This window comes from Neomonachus schauinslandi, chromosome 16 (genome assembly GCF_002201575.2).
Source record: "Neomonachus schauinslandi chromosome 16, ASM220157v2, whole genome shotgun sequence".
NCBI lineage: Eukaryota > Metazoa > Chordata > Mammalia > Carnivora > Phocidae > Neomonachus > Neomonachus schauinslandi.
The window spans coordinates 26,398,929-26,421,245 of record NC_058418.1 but is presented as its reverse complement, the minus strand read 5'-3'; the positions used below and the strand labels follow the sequence as shown (position 1 = coordinate 26,421,245).

The 22,317-nt window shown below is 41.9% G+C and overlaps 1 protein-coding gene across 4 annotated transcripts in view; it reads right to left on the bottom strand.

Moving 5' to 3' along the window:
* HEATR3 (HEAT repeat containing 3) overlaps positions 1-22,317 on the bottom strand; it is a 40,285-nt gene that overhangs the window by 2,041 nt on the left and 15,927 nt on the right. For 3 of the 4 annotated variants that reach the window (XM_021705826.2, XM_044922183.1, XM_021705828.1), the window contains 7 exons: positions 21,381-21,471; positions 21,116-21,273; positions 20,757-20,839; positions 19,736-19,872; positions 13,067-13,155; positions 6,502-6,645; positions 1,590-1,766 (listed from right to left, as the gene is read on the bottom strand). In XM_021705826.2, the coding sequence (XP_021561501.1) occupies positions 1,590-1,766; positions 6,502-6,645; positions 13,067-13,155; positions 19,736-19,872; positions 20,757-20,839; positions 21,116-21,273; positions 21,381-21,471 (879 nt within the window). The remainder of the gene's footprint in view (positions 1-1,589; positions 1,767-6,501; positions 6,646-13,066; positions 13,156-19,735; positions 19,873-20,756; positions 20,840-21,115; positions 21,274-21,380; positions 21,472-22,317) is intronic. The other variant, XM_021705827.2, reaches the window with a different exon arrangement.

Genomic DNA, 22,317 nt, shown 5'->3' with positions numbered 1-22,317 from the left:
TTCTTATCACAAGAAAAAAAATTTCCAACTCTGTGTGGTAATGGATTTAACTAAACTTACTGTAGTAATTATTTCCCAATACGTACATGTATCAAATCACTATGAACCACTAAAACTAATATAATGTAATATGTCAACTGTATGTCAATTAAAAAAAAAAAAAAACCTACAGGCTTGAACAAAGCGTAATTAAGGGTAAACTGTTCAATTGTTTACCCTAGACTTAAGTTACCTATTGGTGAATCTTAACTCCATAAAGATCAGCCACTATGATTACATTTTTTAAATATAAGATGCCCAAACATGAAAACGTTAAAAACAAACCAATACTGATGTCCTTAAACCAACACTGACTTTAGATGTAACTACGACATGGAATGTTTATGGTTTGTGTTGCTAGTTTTCTAAAGAAAATTATTTCGTCCTTAAAAAAAACTTCAGAAAATTTAAGTTACTAGACATACAATCATATTCTCCTAAAAAATTATCACAGAGTTCTCTCCTTGAGAAATCAATTCTGCATTAGAAGCTTGTTAGATAAAAGAAATACATATTGGGGGCGCCTGGGTGGCTCAGTCAGCTAAGCTTCCAACTCTTGGTTTCAGCTCAGGGTTTTGAGATTGAGGCCCGTGTCCAGCTCCGCACTCAGCAGAGTCGGCTTGTCTGTCTCCCTCTGCTCCTCCCCCTGTGCTCTCTCTCTCTCTCTCTAAAATAAAAAAAAACAAAAACAAAACATACATATTGGAAAACAACAGAAGTAAGCTAAGTTTTCATCCAAACCTCTATTTTCTTGGCAAAGATTTAAAAACAAATGTTTAATTTGAAATCTAAAAGCAAAAAATACAAACATTTTTATTTCTCAAAATGACATAATTTAGAAATGGAAATTTTGTTTGTTGGTTTGTTTTTTAAGTAAACTCTATGCCCAACATGGGGCTTAAACTCATGACCCTGAGATCAAGAGTCATATTCTCCACTGACTGAGCCAGCTGGGCGCCCCTAGAAATGGAGGTTTAGATAATTGGAGAATGGTAAACTTATAGACATAGGATTCAAGGCTGTTTTTAAAATTCCTGGTGCCTTCCCCTGGCCACCAAGTTACTGAAAATTACTTTTTGACTCAAAGTTAGCTTTGATTATTCTGGTGAAACAAAAAAATAAATAAAAGGGTAAATGAAGGGAGCTACATTCTCCGACAGAGACCAGCCTGGAGTTTGCCCTTTTTTTCAGAGCACCAAAGGGAAATATTCATAACACTGAAACCAAGTTGTAATGTATTAGCTGTAACGACATAAAATAAATTCACAACGTATACGAAAGTGCTTTGTAGGCCACAGACTGCAGTGCTTCTCCACAAGCACTGTGAGCATTACTGAACTCTTCTAGAAAGGGGACCGTGCCCACACCATTCTGGCCCAAGTCACAGTGATTCAACAGAAAGGCCTGAGCTCTGACTCAGCCAACAAGCATTCTTCAGTTCTGGGGATGAAGCGCTCTATGAATCACAGAGATTGCATGGAGGAAACTACAGGCCCCCCTTCTTGGAGGATGGTGAGACCTAAGCATTTACGCACAAAACAGCTACATACCTTCATTTTGAAGACTGGCTGGAATTCCTTCAGAGCAGATAACAATTTAATCTGAACTGAGGCCCTTTCAGCTTCTTTACCATCTGCAAAAACATCGAAGAGAGCATCCAAGGCTTCTCCTGCCACCACAAGAGAGGGATCTTTGGTGGCAACTTCAAGCAGAAAGCACCCAATGGTCTGGAGACAACAAGGCACACTGTTATGTCCAATATTCTAACATCAGTTTCCAAAATAAGTACTAACTTTAAATGTGGCAACAATTCACACATGGTATTTTAAAATTTAGAAATGCCAGAGACAAATTAAAACTCTGAAAGAACTAGGGGCGCCTGGGTGACTCAGTCGTTAAACGTCAGACGCCTTCGGCTCAGGTCGTGATCCCAGGGTCCTGGGATTGAGCCCCGCATCGGGCTCCCTGCTTAGGGGGAAGCCTGCTTCTCCTTTTCCCACTCCCCCTGCTCGTGCTCTTTCTCTTGCTGTGTCTCTCTGTCAAATAAATAAATGAAATCTTAAAAAAAAAAAAAAAAAAAACTTTGAAAGAACTAAAGATTAAAGACTTCACATATATTTATCAATACACCAAGTATAATATCAACAAGATAAATAAATTATATTAGAGTTTATATTCCTAAATAAAATCAATTAAAATTCATAAATGATATATGAAAGATTGGCTTTGGAAATTAAAATTTCCCCTCTATCTCCCTCAAAAAGGCTTTCCCTGTGGTGTCAAAATACAGATGTATATCTGCAACAAAAAAAATATGCTTTTAAAGTTATATGAAAAAATAAAATTATATGAAAAACACTCTAGGACAATTAAAAAAACAAAGAACACTTAATCTCTTTCTGATTCCCTGTGATGATCTTTAACACCCATCCACCCTGTGATGATTAGCTAGCTAATGAACAGGCCATTCCCAATCTGTGAGGAACTGTTCAAGAGTGAACTTACTTTGTTTTGGCTGTCCTGCTCCACCCTTTATGTCTTAAGGGTGATGTGCACATCTGGTATTATCGGTGGGAGAGTGGAAATGCTAAGAACAGCGAGTCCAAACTCCAGCTGTGACATAAATAACAGGCTGACCCTTAGAAAGTCCATTACCCGCTCTGGACCTCTATTATCTGAATTTAAGTACTCTAGATAACATCTAGGATAGTATTTAGAGTTAATAACTTATAATAAAATACGAAGCACATACTATCACCTATGAAGTAGTCTTATTAAAAAAATTAACCTGAATCTGAATCTGATCCAGCCTTTAGATCTAACCTCCAGTTTGCAGAAAATACAGAGGATAAAGGAACAAGCTTAACACCACAAGGAAGCAATCAGACAAATCCAGAGGGTTGGATACTGTGAGACAACCACCCCCAGGAGTTGAGGAAAAAACAGTTGGTAGCAGAGGTGCCCAGCTGGCTCAATCGGTGGAGCACGTGACTCCTGATCTCAGAGTCATGAGTTCAAGCCCCATGCTGGGCATAGAGCTAGGAAGGAAGGAAGGAAGGCAGGAAAGCAGGAAGGCAGGAAGGCAGGAAGGCAGGCAGGAAGGCAGGCAGGCAGGCAGGCAGGCAGGAAGGCAGGCAGGGAGGGAGGGAGGGAAGGAGGGAGGGAGGGAGGAAAAAAAAAACAGGTGGTGGGAGGTAGTGCTAGGGAGAGAAGTTTCTAGATTGAGAAAAGCTTAGACAATCCAAAAGCAAACATAACATGCAGACTTGACTTAGATGCTCGTTTAAACAAACTATCTGTAAATAGATGTTTTTGGAACAACTGGAAACACTTGAGGATGGACCATGCAGAAGACATATTAAACAATGAGGGGGCACCTGGGTGGCTCAGCCAGTTAAGCGTCTGCCTTTGGCTCAGGTCTTGATCCCAGGGTCCTGGGATGGGGCCCCGTGTCAGGGTCCCTGCTCAGTGGGGAGTCTGCTTCCCTCTCTCCCTCTGCTCCTCTCCACCCAGTCCTCCCCTCCCCCCAGCCCACAGCTTGTGCTCTCTCTCAAATAAATAAATAAAATCTTCAAAAAAAAAACCCAAAAACATGGGGTGCCTGGCTGGCTCAGTCAGTTGAGCGTCTGCCTTCAGCTCAGGTCACGATCCCAGGGTCCTGGGATCGAGTCCTGCATCGGGCTCCCTGCTCAGTGGGGAGTCTGCTTCTCCCTCTGCCTGCTGTTCCCCCTGCTTGAGTGCTTGCGTTCTCTCTCGCTCTCTCACAAATAAATCTTTTTTAAAAAATTAAAAATTAAAATTAAAAAAAAAGACATTTAACAATGATGATTGATTGTATAAGGGTGATAATAGTGGTTATGTAAGAAACTGTCCTTGGTTTTTTTAAAGATTTATTTATTTATTTGAGAAACAGAGTGGGGGGTGAGGGGCAGAGGGAGAGCAAGAAGCAGACTCCCCACTGAGCAGGGAGACTGACAAGGGGCTCAATCGCAGGACCCTGAGACCATGACCTGAGCCGAAATTAAGAATCTGACACTTAACCGACTGAGCTGCCTAGGTACCCCAAAACTGTCCCTATTTTTAAGACATGCATACTGAATCAACAGGGCAAAATACCATGCTGTCTTTAATACTGAGCTTTAACTTTAACATACTTTAACATACCCAGCAAAGAAACTGTGTGAAGTGCATATGATAGAATATTAATGATTGTTAAATATGCTTAACTAGTATACAAAATTCATTGTACTTTCTACTTTGCTTGGAAATGTGACTAAATAAAAACATTTTAGGGGCACCTGGGTGGCTCAGTCGGTTAAGCGTCTGCCTTCAGCTCAGGTTATGATCCTAGGGTCCTGGGACTGAGCTCCACGTTGGGCTCCCCGCTCGGTGGGGAGTCTGCTTCTCCCTCTCCCTCTGCCTCTCAACCTGCTTCTGCTCTTTTCTGTCTCTCTCTCAAATGAATAAATAAAATCTTTACAAAAAACAAAACAAAAAAACATTTTAAAAATCACATGCTATGCCCGAGAAAAACTTGCGGCTCCTAAGTGGATCTTGGAAATTATAGTCTTAAGGGGCAGGAAGGGATTTAACATGCACATGCTCATCTGTATATGTGTACACAGACAGCAACACAGCGATATTCTCTCTCACTTATGTGTCTTTTCTTATCAAAAATCCCTAGAGTAATAGAGAAGGAGTCACAGTGGCTGTCTCTCTACAGTCAAAGTGGGGGGCTGGAAAGTTAGCAATGGAGATGAGTCTTTCATTATGTATTCTTGTCTACTTTTGTGAATGTTTTGTTACATGCAGGTATCATCTTTTTAAAATAAGGTTCTTAAGATTTTTTTTTTTTTTTTTTGACGGAGAGAGAGACAGGAGACGGGGAACACAAGCAGTGGGAGTGGGAGAGGGAGAAGCAGGCTTCCCGCCGGGCAGGGAGCCCCATGTGGGGCTCGATCCCAGGACCCTGGGACCATGACCCGAGCCGAAGGCAGACGCTTAACGACTGAGCCACCCAGGCACCCCTAAAATAAGGTTCTTAAAAACATCAGTCATTGGGGCCCCTGGGTGGCCCAGTCCGGCTAAGTGTCCAATTCTTTTTTTTTTTTTTTTTTAGAGAGACACAACAGGGGAGGGGTAGAAAGAGACAGGGAGAGAAGCAGACTCTTCGCTGAGCCCAACGCAGGGCTCGATCTCATCATCCTGAGATCACGACCTGAGCTGAAATCAAGAGTCGGCTGCTTAATGGACTGAGCCACCCAGGTGCCCCAAGTGTTCAACTCTTGATCTCGGCTCTAGTCTTAATCTCAGGGTTGTGAGTTCAAGCCCCACGTCGGGCTCCACACTGGGCATGGAGCCTACTTTAAAAAAAAAAAAAAAAAAAAAAAGGGCGCCTGGGCGGCTCAGTTAGTTAAGTGACTGACTTCGGCTCAGGTCATGATCCTGGAGTCCCTGGATCGAGTCCCGCATCGGACTCCCTGCTCGGCAGGGAGTCTGCTTCGCCCTCTGACCCTATCCCCTCTCATATGTTCTCTCTCTCTCATTCTCTCTCAAATAAATAAATAAAATCTTAAAAAAAAAAAGTCATTGTTGTAAAGTTCTCAGCAAGTCCAATAGTCGGTTTATTACCCATTAATTAGTAATCAATATTTCAGCCATTATTATTAGCACAATGAAGGGTAATTTTACTACCACGGTCCTTTTAGTTACTAGTGATGCTGTGTCTCCAGCAGTGTAGTTCCTGAGCAACTGTGCTGAGATAAAGTGCTGGAAGCAAATATGCTGAGTTCCTAGGGCGTTTGCTGCTTAAAATTTACAGAGTGATAGTAGAGCGGACTGTGCAGTGTTGTTCAGAATGCACTTTAGCCTGGTGTACTAAGACAACTGGTGAGCTGTTCCTTCATCAGTAGGAGAAGAGAATATGCACACAGTTTATGCAACAGCAAACGCAGAGGCACCTGGGACAATTCTGAACTTGGCCTTTCACTAAAGACAAATTTATATCTGAAAAGGTACCTCAGGAATAAAGTGGCAAAATGCAACTCAATTTTTCAAGTACCCACCTAATTCATATAGTCAGATCAAGCCAAAGGGCATATTTTATTTTATTTTTTATTTTTTATTTTTTTTTAAGATTTTATTTATTTATTTGAGAGACAGAGCACAAGAGGGGGGAGCGGGAGAGGGAGAAGCAGACTCCCTGCTGAGCAGGGAGCCCGATGCGGGACTCGATCCTGGGACTCCAGGATCATAACCTGAGCCGAAGGCAGTTGCTTAACCAACTGAGCCACCCAGGCGCACCCAAAGGGCATATTTTAATAATGTACCTTAGTAAGCAACTTCTCGATAGAATTTCTTCTTCTGATGTCCATAGAAGTTTTTAAAAATCCCACACCAACAGTTACTCTTCCCCCTGTTTCTAATGATTTAATGTTTTACATTGGAAGCATATAGTTTTACCTTAAGAGTTTCCAGTGTTCCATCTTCTCTGGCAAGGACGCTGCCCGTGATTCCTAAAATACTAACAACGTTTACTCTAACCCCAGTATTACTACTATGAATGCCGGCTGTGCATAGTGTCATCAGCTGGTTGGGAGTCATACACTGTTGAAAAGGAAAAAGAGTATTTATAGTGTTAAACTCAACCAATTCCAAGAGCATGCACAACAGGACTGACAGAAATGTCAACGACAGAGAAGTTATTACATACTCTAATCACTCCTCAGTATAGCTGGTAATCCTGAATGAAGATGAGGCCTGTTCATGTCACTGTCATTATTCACTCTACCATAGCTGTTAAGCCTAGAAGAGGGGCTTCGTTTCCCATTAGTTTCATTTAAAGAAGACTTTTGGGAGGTACCTGGGCAGCTCAGTCAGCTAAGCGTCTGCCTTCAGGTCAAGTCACGATCCCGGGGTCCTGGGATCGAGCCCCACGTTGGGTTCCTTGCTCAGTGGGGAGTCTGCTTCTCCCTCTCTCTCTGCCTCCTCTCCCACCCCACTTGTCCTCTCTCTCTCTCTCTCAAATAAGATCTTAAAAAAGAAAAAGACGACTTTCAGTCAGATGTACACAAACTAAAGAGATCCTAATTTCTTTTTAACACTGATCATAAAATGTTTTGAAAATGTACAAAGAATATGTGGCTTTAATAAAAATTGGCTGAATCTATACAAGTTAAGAACTTACCCTGAGATGTCATGCTGTTACAGTAAATTATTAGAGCTTGTAGAAACCATTAAATTATAGAGTGCTTCTGCTGCGTAGTGATAATTTTCATTCTAAGCTAACCTGAACACACACGTGGGTGCAGGTATCACCAGAGAATTCGAATATCGTGTTGCCAGGCTATCACAGTGTGGTGACGAAGGGCTTGGGATCTGACATCCTGGGTTCACACCCTGGCTCCTCTCCTTACCCCTCAGCAATCCTGCGTAAGACACCCCCCTGACAAAGGTCTCTCCATTTCCCCATCAGTGATACAGGGACAACGGTCACCATGCAGAGTTGCTAAAGGATTAAATAATGCATATCAAGAACTTAGTAAATATTAGATATTATTACATATAGAAATACTGAACAGTTCTAAATCAAACTCATTTCCGAATCATCTGCAGTGCTTCTGCCAAATCTAAAGGTAACAGCTAATATGTGCAGGTTTCTTAGGAAATACTCTAATGGAAACAATCCCACCAGCCCTGGCATTCCTCCCAGCCGGAACAAGGCTGCCAGGAATGCTGGAGGCGTGCTGCTTTACTACCAGTATGAGTCACAAATGCAAGCTGCCCAAGGTGCACACACCGACAAGGCAGAGAACTGGACAGGGGAGCAGGACAGCTGCACTCCACCGTTGGTGCTGTTACTCAGCATCTCTGGTCCCTGGTTCCCTCTCCTTATAAAGTATGAGAAAGCCAGGGTCCTTCTAATCCTCAAATTCCATGCTCATGCCCAATACACAGCCAACCTGAGAATTCATGGTCTTAATATATATGAATGCCCAGACATTAACTGAGCATGAGCTGGGAATAATTCTCTTTAAACGTCAGGCTGATCCAGTTAGCCACTGCTGAAGATCATGGAAAAATCAATAAAAATACTTTATATTCCCATAGGTCCCATATTCGTCACAGTATAGGGTTTTCTAATCCTCTCATCATTATTACCATTCCCATGTCAAAGAAACTGAGGGTCAAAAGTTACGTTCTTGAAAAAAATTCTCAAATATACAAAGAAAAAAAAATCGAAAGAGTACAGACTAGACGCCAACAGCACATACTATATTTGATAGTAAAGTACCAGAGGCATTCTCGTTAAACTGTGGACCAAGATAAAGTTTGGAAAGCACTGCTCCAGGGTGTGGCCACAGAATGACTAAGGTAGAGAAGGAAGACCAGACCGTTGGAGAAAGGGAGGTCCAAGAACTTCAAAGCCAAGGGACTGGGGGGAGCATCTATGTGGATCTTGAAGTCACCTAGAATCATGACAGGACTGGTGAAGAGTAATAATGCCCAACAGCAGGAATCTTCAAGGAACAAAGAGTGCCCCAGGGCATGGTAGATGGCTATAACCAAGAGAAGTGGGTTGTACGGTCTAATGACATGTTAATCAAAACTGGAAGATTTTAGAAAGGAAGGAGCAAGGATGGTTTAGCACACGGGTCCCTAAACTTGGTGTGCATGCCAATCACCCAGAGAACTTGTTAAAATATAGATCACTGGGCCCCTCCTCAAAGTTTCTGCCTCAGTGGATTGGGGGCAAGGCCCTAGGATTTGCTCTTATATACAAAGAAAAAGACCACCAACCCAAGAGCAAAACTGGCAAAAGATAGGAACAGTTACAGAAAAAAAATGCAAAGGCCCTTAAAGCACATAAAGAGACAGACATCCAATCTCATATTGTAAGACAAATGCAAATTAAAATTGAGATATGTCCCAACTATCAAACTGGTAAAAATCTAACATTCTGACAACTCTGCTTCTGAAGCTATAGCAAAACATGCACTCTCAAGCACTGCTGTAGGAAATTCAAAATGCCTCAAATTCTAAGGAGGGGACCACAGCAATTAGCAAAAATCACCAATCCATCTATTCTCCAACTCAGCAAGCCCACTTCTAGGACTCTCTCTCTCGAAGACACAATGGCAAAAACACAAAAAGCATCTGTAAAAAGGCTGTTCACTGCAGTTCTATTTTAATAGCAAAGGACTGGGAATGAGAACACCCATCAACAGGGCTGAATGAATAAGGAACACCTACACGATGGAGTAATAGAATGCGAAGCTGTAAAAAAGAAATGAGGAAGATACCTGTATACTACAATGATTAATAAGGGAGAAAAAGAAAGCAAGGTGCAGAAGCACTACTTTTAACAAAAGGGGTGAAATACACATGCCTACGTATTTGCTTATGTTTTCAAAATAAGAACAATGGAATGATAAATCAAAACACAAAAAAGGACGGTTACCCGAAAGAATAGGGGCAAAGGGACAGAAGCTAGACTAAATATAAATAAATAAATAAAATTGTTTTTGGTAAAACATACATAACGTAAAACTTGCCATTTTAACCTTTTTAAAAGAGATTTATTTATTTGAGAGAGAGAGAAAGCAAACATGAGCCAGGGTGGGGATGTGGGGGTGTGTGGGCAGGGGGAGGAGCAGACTCCCCGCTGAGCAGAGAGCCCAGGAGCCCGGGATCATGACCTGAGCCGAAGGCAGATGCCTAACTGACTGAGCCACCAGGTGCCCCTGAAATACCTTTATTATTAAGCCATTCTTTTTTTTTTTAAAGATTTTATTTATTCATTTGAGACACAGAGATAGAGAGAGAGAGAGCATGAGCAGTGGGAGAGGCAGAGGGAGAGGAAGAAGCAGACTCCCCGCTGAGTCAGGAGCCCGATGTGGGGCTTGATCCCAGAACCCTGGGATCATGACCTGAGCCGAAGGCAGACGCTTAACCATCTGAGCCACCCAGGCGCCCCTATTAAGCCATTCTTAGCCACGATCTCTTGCCTGCAGCTGAAAACATTTTTAAGCGTCCAGTTCAGTGGCAGTAAGTACCTTCAGACTGTTGTACCACCAGCCATCACCACCATCCATGTCCAGAGGTTCTTCATCATCCCATACTGAAACTGTCCCGTTCAACAGTACGTCCCTACTCCTCCCTTCCCCCAACTCCTGGCAGCCACTGTTCCACATTCTGTCCTTATGAATTTAACTATTCTAGGTCCCTTGTATATGGAATCATACTGTATGTCTCCTTTTGTGCTCGGTTTATTTCACTTAATGTCATGTCTTCAAGAATTCATCCATGTTGTAGTATGTATTAGAATTTCCTTTTTAAAGCTGAATAATATTCCATTGTATGTATCTACCATATAGTTCCCTGAATATATCTTGTTTCAATTTTAACTCTGAAACTGTGTAAATATTTTATATAATTAAAAAATAGAAATTAAAGCAAAAAAAATAAGTTTCTTAAAAAAAGGAAAGCTAAAAAAAAAATGAAAGCTAAAACAACTGAAGCTAACTTTATAACAAGTCACAAAGAGAACTTTGTCAAGTAACTTTAAAACACAGCAATTTGCCTATACAGTCTTAGAGGGGTTGTGAGATCGAGCCCCAAGTCGGGCTCTGTGCTCAGTGGGGAATCTGCTTGGGATTCTCTCTCCCTCTCCCCCTCCCACTTGTGCTCTCTCTCTCAAATCAATCAATCAATCTTAAAAACAAAACAAACAAAATAACCCCACAAGTTCATAATGATATTTTTAAAAAACCTCACTGAAAAAAAAAAAACAACAACAAAACAAAACCTCACTGATCACTTTTAGAGATTGCTAAGGGCACTAATTTATTATTCTGGAAAAATCCTATCTTTTTGGTATGAACTTTATTTCAAAGTTACCAAATAACTGATGAGACAGAAAGTTCTTACTTAGAGAAGAATCACAGCTAATAAACGTAAAAGAAATGACAAAATTAAGATGTCTCCATTTTGCACCACTGATAAAATGGTGAATCCACTGATTAATACTTTTTTTTAAAAAAAGATTTTAGGGGCGCCTGGGTGGCTCAGTTGTTAAGCATCTGCCTTCGTCTCAGGTCATGATCACAGGGTCCTGGGATCAAGCCCCACATCAGGCTCCCTGCTCTGTGGGAAGCCTGCTTCTCCCACTCCCCCTGCTTGTGTTCCCTCTCTCACTGTGTCTCTCTCTGTCAAATAAATAAATAAAACCTTTAAAAAAAAAAAAAGATTTTATTTATTTACTTGAGAGAGGGAGAGAACACATGAGTCAGGGGAGGGGCAGAGGAAGAGGGAGAAGCAGACTCCCTTCTGAGCACGGAGCCTGATGAGGGACCCAATTCCAGGACCCCAAGATCGTGACCTGAGCCGAAGGCAGCCGCTTTACCAACTGAGCCACCCAGGTGCCCTGAATCCACTGGTTAATCTTAACATCACTAATTTATGAAAATATATAATTTGTGATATAAAAGTAAAAAATATATACAGCACTGTGAATTATTCTTGCCAAAAAATCTGATCCTGACTCTAATTAAGACTCTACACCTAGTTCCCAGTTTATAGGATATATGGACAAGAGAGGGACATGTCAACAATACCATCGTGAGAAGCTAGCCAAATCTCATAATGGGAAAACTTCTACAGGACAAATGACAGCTTCTTCAATGAATAAATAATACAGGGAAAGGGAGGTTGGTGGGGGGAATATTTTAAATTAAGAGATTTAAGAATCTGTGAATATACTAAAAACCACTGAGTTGTGCACTTTATTTTTTTTTAAAGATTTTATTTGAGAGAGAGAGAGTGAGAAAGAGCACAAGCGGGGTGAGGGGCAGAGGGAGAAGCAGACTCCCCACTGGTCAGGGAGCCCGATGCGGGACTCGATCCCAGGACCCTGGGATCGCGACCTAAGCAGAAGGCAGGAGCTTAACCAACTGAGCCACCCAGGCGCCCCTGAATTGTGCACTTTAAATGGGTGAATTGTATGGTTGGTATGTGAATTAAATCTCACTAAAGCCGTTAAAAAATTTTTTTGGGCGCCTGGGTGGCTCAGTTGGTTAAGCGTCTACCTTCAGCTCAGGTCATGATCCCAGGGTCCTGGGATCGAGTCCCGCATCGGGCTCCCAGCTCAGCGGGGAGCCTGCTTCTCCCTCTGACCCTCTCCCCTCTCATGCTGTTTCTCTCTCGCTCACTCTCTAATAAATAAATAAATAAATAAATAAATAAATAAATAGAATCTTTAAAAAAAAATTTTTTTTAAACCAAAGTATCAACCAAAAGCATTTGGATTCTGATTTGAATAAAACAACTGAAAAAGACATTTTTGTGGCAATCAGAAAAAGCTGAGCTTAGGCTGTATATCAAATGATAATTAAGCAATGTCTGTTAATTTGGGGGTAATGGTACTGTAGTTAAGTTTTTTAGAAGTCCATTTTCTGTCACAGACACATAATGAAGCATGTAATAAAATACTTATGGGTGAAGGAACATGATTTGCTTTAAAGCAGTCCAGGAAACAAAAACAAAAGTGTAAGGGAGATGAAGAGAACAAGAATGCCAGGATGTTGCCAACTCTGTGACCCTTGTGGTTCACGATACTATCATCTGTGCTTTTAGAGACGTCTGAAAATTTCCTTAATAAAAAGTAAAGAATACAAGTGGGAAAGCACCTATCACAGAGATGCCGATGGATCACTATGGAGGGTCAGTGGGCATGCTTGATAATTTCTGTAAAATGTTACTGAAGAAGACAAATGACATTCAGAGAAAATATTTATAAAGATAAAGATAAAAAAATCAAGATAAAAAAATCTGCGTGTTAGTGGCAGTGGTGGGAAGAAGCAAAATATTTTATTTTTTATTTTAAGCATTTTTGCTTTCTTTTTACAAGGATCATACATTACTCTTATAATAGAAACAAATACTTTAAAAAAAAACAGTTAAGTAATGAATTTTGCTTCCAAAATACGAATCTTTGCGGGTTTCATATAAAATTTTTTAAAAATCTTACCTGAGAAATGTTCTTGGAGGCCATTGTTTGCAAAAGGGCCCTCAAGGCACTACTTATGGCTTCTAGAAAGTCAACATGCTTAGCAAAATCTAAAACACAAAAGTGAAATATAAATTTGTCTTTCTCTAAGACAAGTTATTTTGTAAAAAAAAAAAAAAAAAACAATCAAAACACCGCATGTTAAATGTTAATATATGCTATTATAATTAAAACATTTTTTTTAAAGATTTTATTTTTATTATTTATTTGATAGAGAAACACAGCGAGAGAGGGAACACAAGCAGGGGGAGTGGGAGAGGGAGACGCAGGCTCCCTGCAGAGCGGGGAGCCCGATGGGGGACTCGATCCCAGGACCCCGGGATCATGACCTGAGCCAAAGGCAGTCGCTTAACCGACTGAGCCACCCAGGCGCCCATAATTAAAACATTTTTGATGTTAAGCCAAGACTTCTGGTTAACAGCCCCCTGTGAACTGAATACTTGACTTTGAAAAGATGTCCACAATTGAAATAACTGTAACAAGGGAGCGTTCTGCAGACAGTCCTTGCCTTCTAGGCACTGGATTTTCATTTACCTCACTTTTTTTTTTTTTTTAAGATTTTATTTATTTATTTGACAGAGAGAGAGACAGCGAGAGCAGGAACACAGGCAGGGGAGTGGGAGAGGGAGAAGCAGGCTTCCCGCTGAGCAGGGAGCCCGAAACGGGGCTCGATCCCAGGACCCTGAGATCATGACCTGAGCTGAAGGCAGATGCTTAACGACTGAGCCACCCAGGCGCCCTTTACCTCGCTCTTTAGCACATGATACACCTGAACTAGCTTTCGTAGACAGAATTCAGCTTTTCACAGATTGCCATCACGGTGCTGGGCAGACCTCACATGGCGATGTCTCCCAAATCAGAGTTCTTCCTGGCCAACCCAAACCCCCTGCCTAGCCAAGAACTGTTGCTTGCGCAGGGCTGGGCCACTATACCTCCGTGGTTTCAGTGGCTTCTACGGTTGTATTTACTGACCCAACTTCCCCTTCCCATTCCTGCTCATTTTTACTCTTTTCTTTCTTACCCCGTTGGTGGGAAGGAAAAGCGATGGACTTGCCATGGTAGATTATATTGTCCAAAAATAACCACAACAGTCTATTTCCCCACCCCTTGAATCTGGGGGTACTTTGTGACATCAACCAACAGGACACATGAACATGACATGCTAAGTCATGAAAGGCAACATGATTTGCACCTGACTCACATGTGTTTGCTCTCTTCTCTCAACTCTTGCCCTTGGAACCTAGCCACCATGTTATAAGGAAGCCTAGGTCACATGGCAAGGTCATCTTGTTCTGGCTGACAGCCCCTGTGAGCCAACCATCAACATGAACAAGACTTCAGATGATTCTGGCTCCTTGTTTTCCAGCAGAAGCCCTAGGGTAGAGTTTTCTCAACCCTACCACTATGGGCATTTTGGACAGGTAATTCTTTGGGATCCCCTGTACACTATAGGATATTTAGCAGCATCCCTGGCTTCCACCCTCTAGGTAACAGCAGCAACCCCGAAGTTGTAACAACAAAAAATGCCTCTAGACATTTCTAAATGGCCCCGGGGGGGGGGGGGGGTTGCAGTGTCGGAGTGGGGATTGCCCCTAGTTGAGAATCCCTGGCCTAAACATTGTGGAGTAGAGACAAACCATCTCCACTATGCACTAAATTCCTGACCTATAGAAACCATGAGAAAACACATGATTATTGTTGTTTTAAGCCTTGGCTTTCTGCCCCCTTGGTGCCTGGGGCCTTATGAAGATTCCAACGCCCCTTTTGGGGCTGCCTGCATGAGAATGAGGCAGCTTCCACACAAATCTAAATCAAAGCTTATTATATTTTTTGCCTTTCATGACCAAATATACATTATGTACTGAAGTAGGGAATTGCTGTAAATTTCACAGAACGGATACTAGGATAGCTTTAGGATCAGACAGACCTGGGATGGAATCCTGCCTCTGACATTATGTGACCTCTCCTTTTGGCCTCTGGTCAAATGTCACCTCTTCAGACAGCCCTTTCCACATGAACCCATCTAATAGGCCCTTGGAACCAGCCACCATGTCAACCAATTCTTTTATTTTTTTCTTCCTAGACGAAATTACATTTACATCTTTATTCATCTGAGATTGTAAGCTCCTGAGCATTCCGGTCTTGCCTATCTCATTCGCACCTGTATCCCTTAGACCTAGAGTGGTGCATGGCATAGAGTGGTCAATAAGTATGGGCTAGGGGTGCCTGGGTGTTTCAGTTGGTTAAGTGTCAAGCATCTGCCTTCGGCTCAGGTCACAATACCAGGGTCCTGGATCGAGGCCCGCATCGGGCTCCCTGCTCAGCGGAGAGCCTGCTTCCTTCTCTCCCTCTGCCTTCCATTCCCCATGCTTGTGTTCTCTATCAAATAAATAAATAAAATCTTTAAAAAAAAAAGTATGGGCGAAAGGAATGAGTGCCCCTGAAGGAGTTCCTCAACCTCTCTAAATCCCAGCTTCCTTACCAGGAAGCTGGAGTAATAATGCCTCACTCATAAAGCCTAGTACCCAAAAGGCACTCAAAAATTGGTGTGAAGTTGTTACTACTAAAATTCAAAAAGTAGGTTATATTTATATTTATATTTGATTACAGCTATGAAGTGTAGCCCTAGAAATTCATGAAGTGCACATAAAACAATGGAACTATATCATGAAGAAATCATTCAATACGAAATAGAACACACTCAGAAGCATTTTTTTGGTCTTGCATTCTTAGAAAAATAACCATTACCTTAGATTCAAAACCCTAATCTAAATCACGTTACTGTTTTACATTATGTGTAATTCATACTCTCCCTAAATTAAGGAAAACATTCGGGTGATTTTTATTGAGTTCACATTTCTGGTCATTTATCCAAACTTGGGAAAGAAGCTTCAATCTACCCTGCCTTTCTGACAAATTCTCACTAAAAGGTCAACACATGTGGTACTGTTAAAGAAATTAAGTAAATGTCAACAGAAGTTAAACAAAAGAGGTGACTGAAAACATCTTTCCCCTCAACAACTTTGTACAGCATGTAAGAATCTGTAGCACACCTAAATGTAGGTAAACAGTCAACCCACAAGTAGCCAAGCAGCAAATTTTTATTTAGGTGACTTTTTCAGACTGATTTCCAATGTTCTGATATAGAATAGGAAACATATTCCAGAATGGGTGCTTCTATCATCCTAATTATAGTGAAAAAACAGCTTTCTGCTTTCCCAAATGTGGGAAAACAGGGAACCCTAAGTGATTATAGAACCCATGCAATGGAGCAAATGATAGACTGACCCAATCTGAAAACACAACATTGCTAAAATTTTCTTGATGGTTTGAAGATCCATAGTTTTTAATGAAGGAGACAAAGATATTAATGTACTGAGAATGCAAGGACCAGAATCTACTGACAACTTTCTCCTTTTATCTCTGATGGCAGCCACAAACAAAATGTATCACAAATTTTATAACTATTCAGAAAGAGATTTATTTATACTTTTAATTTATTTAATTTATTTAATTTAATTTATACTTTTTAATTTTAGCATTAAAATACATTAGCATTAAAAGTAAAGCAAGTTAGGCAGAGTTGTACGATCCTCATACATTTAACGTTCAAACATGGTAACAGAAAAAGCTAGAAAAATTTGGCCCCATCCTCCCCAGAAAGTTCTCCAGTAACAGTTCACACTATCCACATAGACCCCACAAGATTACGTTATTTAATAAATCTCAATGTGCCAAAGGAATTTTAGAATACCATCTCTAAATATAAGCAATTCTCCTTTATCGAAAATTTCATTCTGATAAGAAAAGGTTCTGTCAACAATACCCATGAACTTGGAATTTACGTAAAGTGTTTAATTATATGTTCCCACAATTGAGAAACTTTCCATTATTTCTCCAAGGCCGAGCGTGGTATCATTTTCCTGTGATCATCCAGGTGATAAATGTGCAAGCATCAGTGACCACAAAGAGCCAGCTGAACCGGGAGGAACACACCCACGTGTTTTCTGTACAGCAGAGGCACAGAACGTGTGCGCTTTCCTGCAAGTGCAACAAACTCTATGCTGGTTGGAGATGGGAGCTTCTGGTACCTTGCCTGGGACTCCCACCGAAAAATGGCGATTTGTTCTGCCACTCAGGCAGACAGGATTCCCTCAGGGTAGGCACGTCCTGGAAGCAGTGATAGGCTAGGCCTGCTCACCTAGGGGCCTGGCTGTGCACAACCCCGTTTGGCCCAGCAACCTACAGGGAGCCCACGTGAAGGGGTGGAGGGAGTGGGCCTGAGCAATAGCAGCCCTCCCCCTCCTCCACCATGAACATTCGGCTGGGTTGGTGGGAGCCAGAATGTTAGCAAAAGTCAGATAAAACATCCCCTCTCCAGTAACCGCCCCATCCCCCCCATGCCATCCAGATCTCTGCCTAGTTTATAAAGCTGGGAGACAACTACATAAAGCTATAGTTATCGGGCTGGCTCACAGCAACAAGCCACCTCTGTAGCCAGAGCTTGCCCAGTCTTGTCTATATCCTGTCTTAGGTGTGGCTGGGCACGGTTTTCACATGATCACACCAGCTAAAGAATGCTCAGTCTGAGATCACTGGAAAACTGTATCTGCTGACTGACAAATGCTGGAAGGTTGGCAGAGACAGAACAATAACTATATACGGGTTTCTGAACATTTACTTCATTTTTAAAAACTGACCTAGAACTTCTGAAACATGCACTATTAAGTGCACAGTACCTTGTATTAACTTGGTAAGAGTGCAAAATAGGGATGCCTGGGTGGCTCAGTCAGTTAAGCGTCTGCCTTCAGCTCAGGTCATGATCCCAGGGTCCTGGGATGGAGCAGGGAGCCTGCTTCTCCGTCTCCGTCTGCCCCTCCCCCCTGCTCGCTCTCTCTCTCTCTCTCTCTCTCAAATAAACTCTTAAAAAAAAATAGGGCGCCTGGGTGGCTCAGTCATTAAGCGCCTGCCTTCGGCTCAGGTCATGATCCTAGGGTCCTGGGATTGAGCCCTCCATCAGGCTCCCTGTTCTGCGGGAAGCCTGCTTCTCCCTCTCCCACTCCCCCTGCTTGTGCTCCCTCTCTCGCTGTCTCTGTCAAATAAATAAATAAAATCTTAAGAAAAAAAAAAAAAAGATGTCTAGAAGAACTGGGGAGTGGGGCACCTGGCTGGCTCAGTCATTACAGCGTGCGACCCTTGATCTCAGGGTCATTAAGCTCGAGGCCCACACTGGGTGTAGCGATTACTTAAAAACAAAAAAAAACACTTAAGGAAAAAAAAAAGAACTGGGGAACAACTCCTGAATGAATATTTGTATAGAAGCTTGTATTTAGTCAAAAGCGACCATATTTTGATCTTTTAAGAGTTTCAACTCTTTTTTTAAGTTTTATTTATGTAAGTAATCTCTACCTCCAACATGGGGCTCGAACTCAGGACCCTGAGATCAAGAGTCACGTGCCTCTCCGTCTGAGCCAGTCATGTGTCCCCTAAGAGTTACAACTCTTGACTTAATGTGGCGTCTTAGAAGAAGAAAAGTTAAATAGTTTACAATGAGATATATGAATACTACGCTAAATGTTACACAGTGGAATTATAGCTTATTTGGTGATGAAATTTTAAAGTTAGTGCAGAAAGCAAGTATTACATATCTTCAAGCTTACCTTCAAAAACTCCCTGAAGACACTCTGAAATTGAGGAGCTGAGAGCAGCAGATTCTTATCTCTCAATTACCCTCACTGCAGACATGCATGCTGGGTAGGTAATGTGGAGAATTTTCCTTTACTACATAAAATACTATTTTTCCCTCTCTCTCAGTCTCTTCCGTTTGGTTTGAGCTGCTATAATTCGATGTGGCCAAGTCAAATGAGATTCTACTACCACAAACTATGAAAACCTGGTAGAGGAGCACGCAATAACCCTTGTACAGCTAGGCCATTTAGAAAGAATAGTTAACTACATATACTATCTAAGTTTCTGTGTACAAATGAAATTAATCCATATTAGAGACCTTAGTAACATCTCTTACCATGCAAAGGTGCTTGAAGAAAGAAATGTTAGAAAAAAGCAGGGTACAATACTCTATGTCTGGTAGTCTACCATCTGCCTTAAGAACACACATGCATACTTTTTATACTGAGAATCTCTCTGGAAGAACACACAAGAAACCGTAACAGCGACTGACTCAGGGAGAGGAACTGGATGGTATGAGGAAGAGGAGAGAGACTTTCCGCTTTACACCCTCTAATAACTTGTGAATTCTGTAATACATGTACGGATTAGCCAATCAAATGTAAATCAAATGGCTTTATGTTTAAGAAAAAAAATAAAGACTAGAGAATTAAGCAAATATCTTCATGGGGCCTAATACTTATGATATTTGTGATTCAGCCTTATTGGCCTGACATAACTGGATGCAATTTTAATAAAAAATAACAGTATAACCCACAGACCAGCTTACGTATGTTCTTTGGACTCAATGCCACTGGCAACTATAAATCTGACTCTTAGTGCTTGGGAAAGGTTTCTGCAGGCTGGATGACAAGCACGACACAATGCCAAAGTCCAAGTTCCTCACCCTTCAAAACTCTGCTCGATCCAAATAGTCTTTCACAATGAGGCCTAAATGTTTACCTGGCTGAGCAAAAAGCAGCTGGGACAGATGTTGTGCAAGTGTCTGCAGGGCTGCAGGTCCCCCGAGATGGTCCACATCCAGGAGGGATACAAGACTCTGGAGACACACGAGAGCTCTGCACTGAATAGTGTTCATTCTGGATAGGAAGGCAAAGAATGCGGTCTGTTTCTCTAACAGTTACCCAACAGAATTCAGTATTCACTTTTAACCTAAGCTTCGGGCTCTGACTGGGGATATCTGAACGCAGAAGATGTATGGCTATTAACAAAGAATCTTAAGGTGACCTGATTATCTACCTCATCAAAATGCTTGAGCACTCAGGGCCTGAGGCACAGCTCACTTATGAGTCATAAGGAATTTATTTAGAAGAATTTTTATGCATGGCGACATTGGCAAAACAATTCTGAATTGTGAAATAGGACATTATACATAAAGTGCTCAACGCACATACAGAGTTTCATAGTTTATAAAGCGAACACCGTGCCCCAAGATAAGAAACACGGCTAACACCCTCACAGCGCATCTATCCCTTCCCTATCTCGCCCCACCTTTCCGACCCCTAAAAGTCACCACTATCTGGACTTTTATGGTAAACAGTTCCCTGCTCTACTTTATAGGTTTACTACCTATGTATCCTAAAACAAAATAGTTAAGCATTGCCAGTTACTGAACTTTGTAAAAACAGAATCAGTGTATATTCTTTTGTGCTTTGCTTTCTTGCTCAATGTTCTAGCTCAGATTTTTTTAACTGCTGTATATATTCTACTGTGTGATTATGTCAAAATTTATTTCTCCACTCTGCCACCGATGGACACTGAGGTTGCTTCCTGGTTGGGGCAACTGGAACCACATTGCTATTCACGTTCTCATGGCTTAGTGCACATATGCACACATTTTCCTAGAGAATATGCACAGGAACAGAACTCTTGAATCTGGGGGAAGTCAGCTTCTTCTAGTTAGTGGTCCATCCTTTCATGTAATAACAATGACAAAGAGTTTTGAAAACAGAAAAGTTCTTACTTTCTGACCAAAGATTTCCAAGTGGGACTCCTAAAACATATGTCAACTGCAGTGCTGTTTGGAAAGGCAGTTTTCTCAAAAATCTAGATTCAAGAAAGGCAGTAAAGCAAAGGTTAACGACTAGCATCCTTTTACACACAATCCCTTTATCAAGCCCCAACCTACTGCCTCTAAGTGAAATGGTTAGGCTTGGGAAGGATCTACTTTCCAGCGTACTCCCACTACTGTTAGTTCTAGCTTCTTTCTTACCAATTACCCACAGTCTGGAAGTGCGAGCAAACCTCTTTTGCATACACGGTGAATAGCTCTCTCAAGCCCTTCCCATGCTCCACAATGAGGCTGGACTTGAAACAGACTACCTTCTTTGGGATGAGGTAGTTGGTGAACGCGGTGTGAACCTCATGGGAGAGGCAAAGGGGAGACAGCAGCTGCCCACCGCACTCACTGAAGGAATTCTCCATAAATGCATCACTCTCATCACTGCTAGAAAGCTCTTCCCACTCATCATCAGAGGGATCTGGGAAGAGTGCAAACCACATGTAAGTGGAATATTTAAGAAAACTCATGGAAGCTACCCTTTCAGTCCAGGGGGAGAATGTCTAAACGTATAAACTGGTAACAAACCTTCACTGCAGCACATGTTGACGACAATTTCCAGAGCAGTCTGCTGAGCCGTCAACAATGCTATGGTCTCTCTCAGTTCCTTGTCAGTGGGCTAAAAAATAAATAAATAAATAAATAACCAACCAACTAACTCTCAATGTTTGGGAAAGTATTTTCACGTGAATGTCCTTAGCTAGAGCCTACTGGATGATTTTTACCCTTGGAATAGAATGCATGGGGGATGGGGCAGCCAGAAGAAAAGTCATAACGTGCTGAAGCACAAACAAGCATTATGATTGCTCCTGGCACTGAGCAGCAGGCCGCATTAACTGGGCTTCCATCTATCTGCACAGTTATTTTAGGTAGCTGGAGAGAAAAGATAAATATTCCGGAATTCTGAACTGAATTCACCCTGAAACTTAATCCAATGTGTTAAGAAGTAGCTCAGAACACTAAGATTAACACAAGAGCTCATTTCAGAGACCAGCCACTTATACACAACAAACCAGCTTTTAGATGCTTAGACGTCTCGTTGGAAAAGACTGCATTAACAAGAACTACTAACGAGCCCTTATGTGACCAACAGAGCTTGGCTGAGGTGCAGACAGGCTTGGCTTCCTGGCTTTCTCTGAACCCTGCAAGAAAGCATTTCTTTGGGGTGCCTGGGTGGCTCAGTAGGGTAAGTGTCGGCCTTTGGCTCAGGTCATGATCTCAGGGTCCTGCATCGGGCTCCCTGATCAGCAGGGAGTCTGCTTCTCCCTCTCCTCCCAGCTTGTGCTCTCTCTCTCTCACTATCTCTAACAAGTAAATAAAATCTTAAAAAAAAATAAAAGGCATTTCTTTAAGACTGAAGAAAGGGGCCTTCGGCTCAGGTCATGATCCCAGGCTCCTGGGATCGAGCCCCGCATCGGGCTCCCTGCTCAGCAGAGAGCCTGCTTCTCCCTCTCCCTCTGCCTGC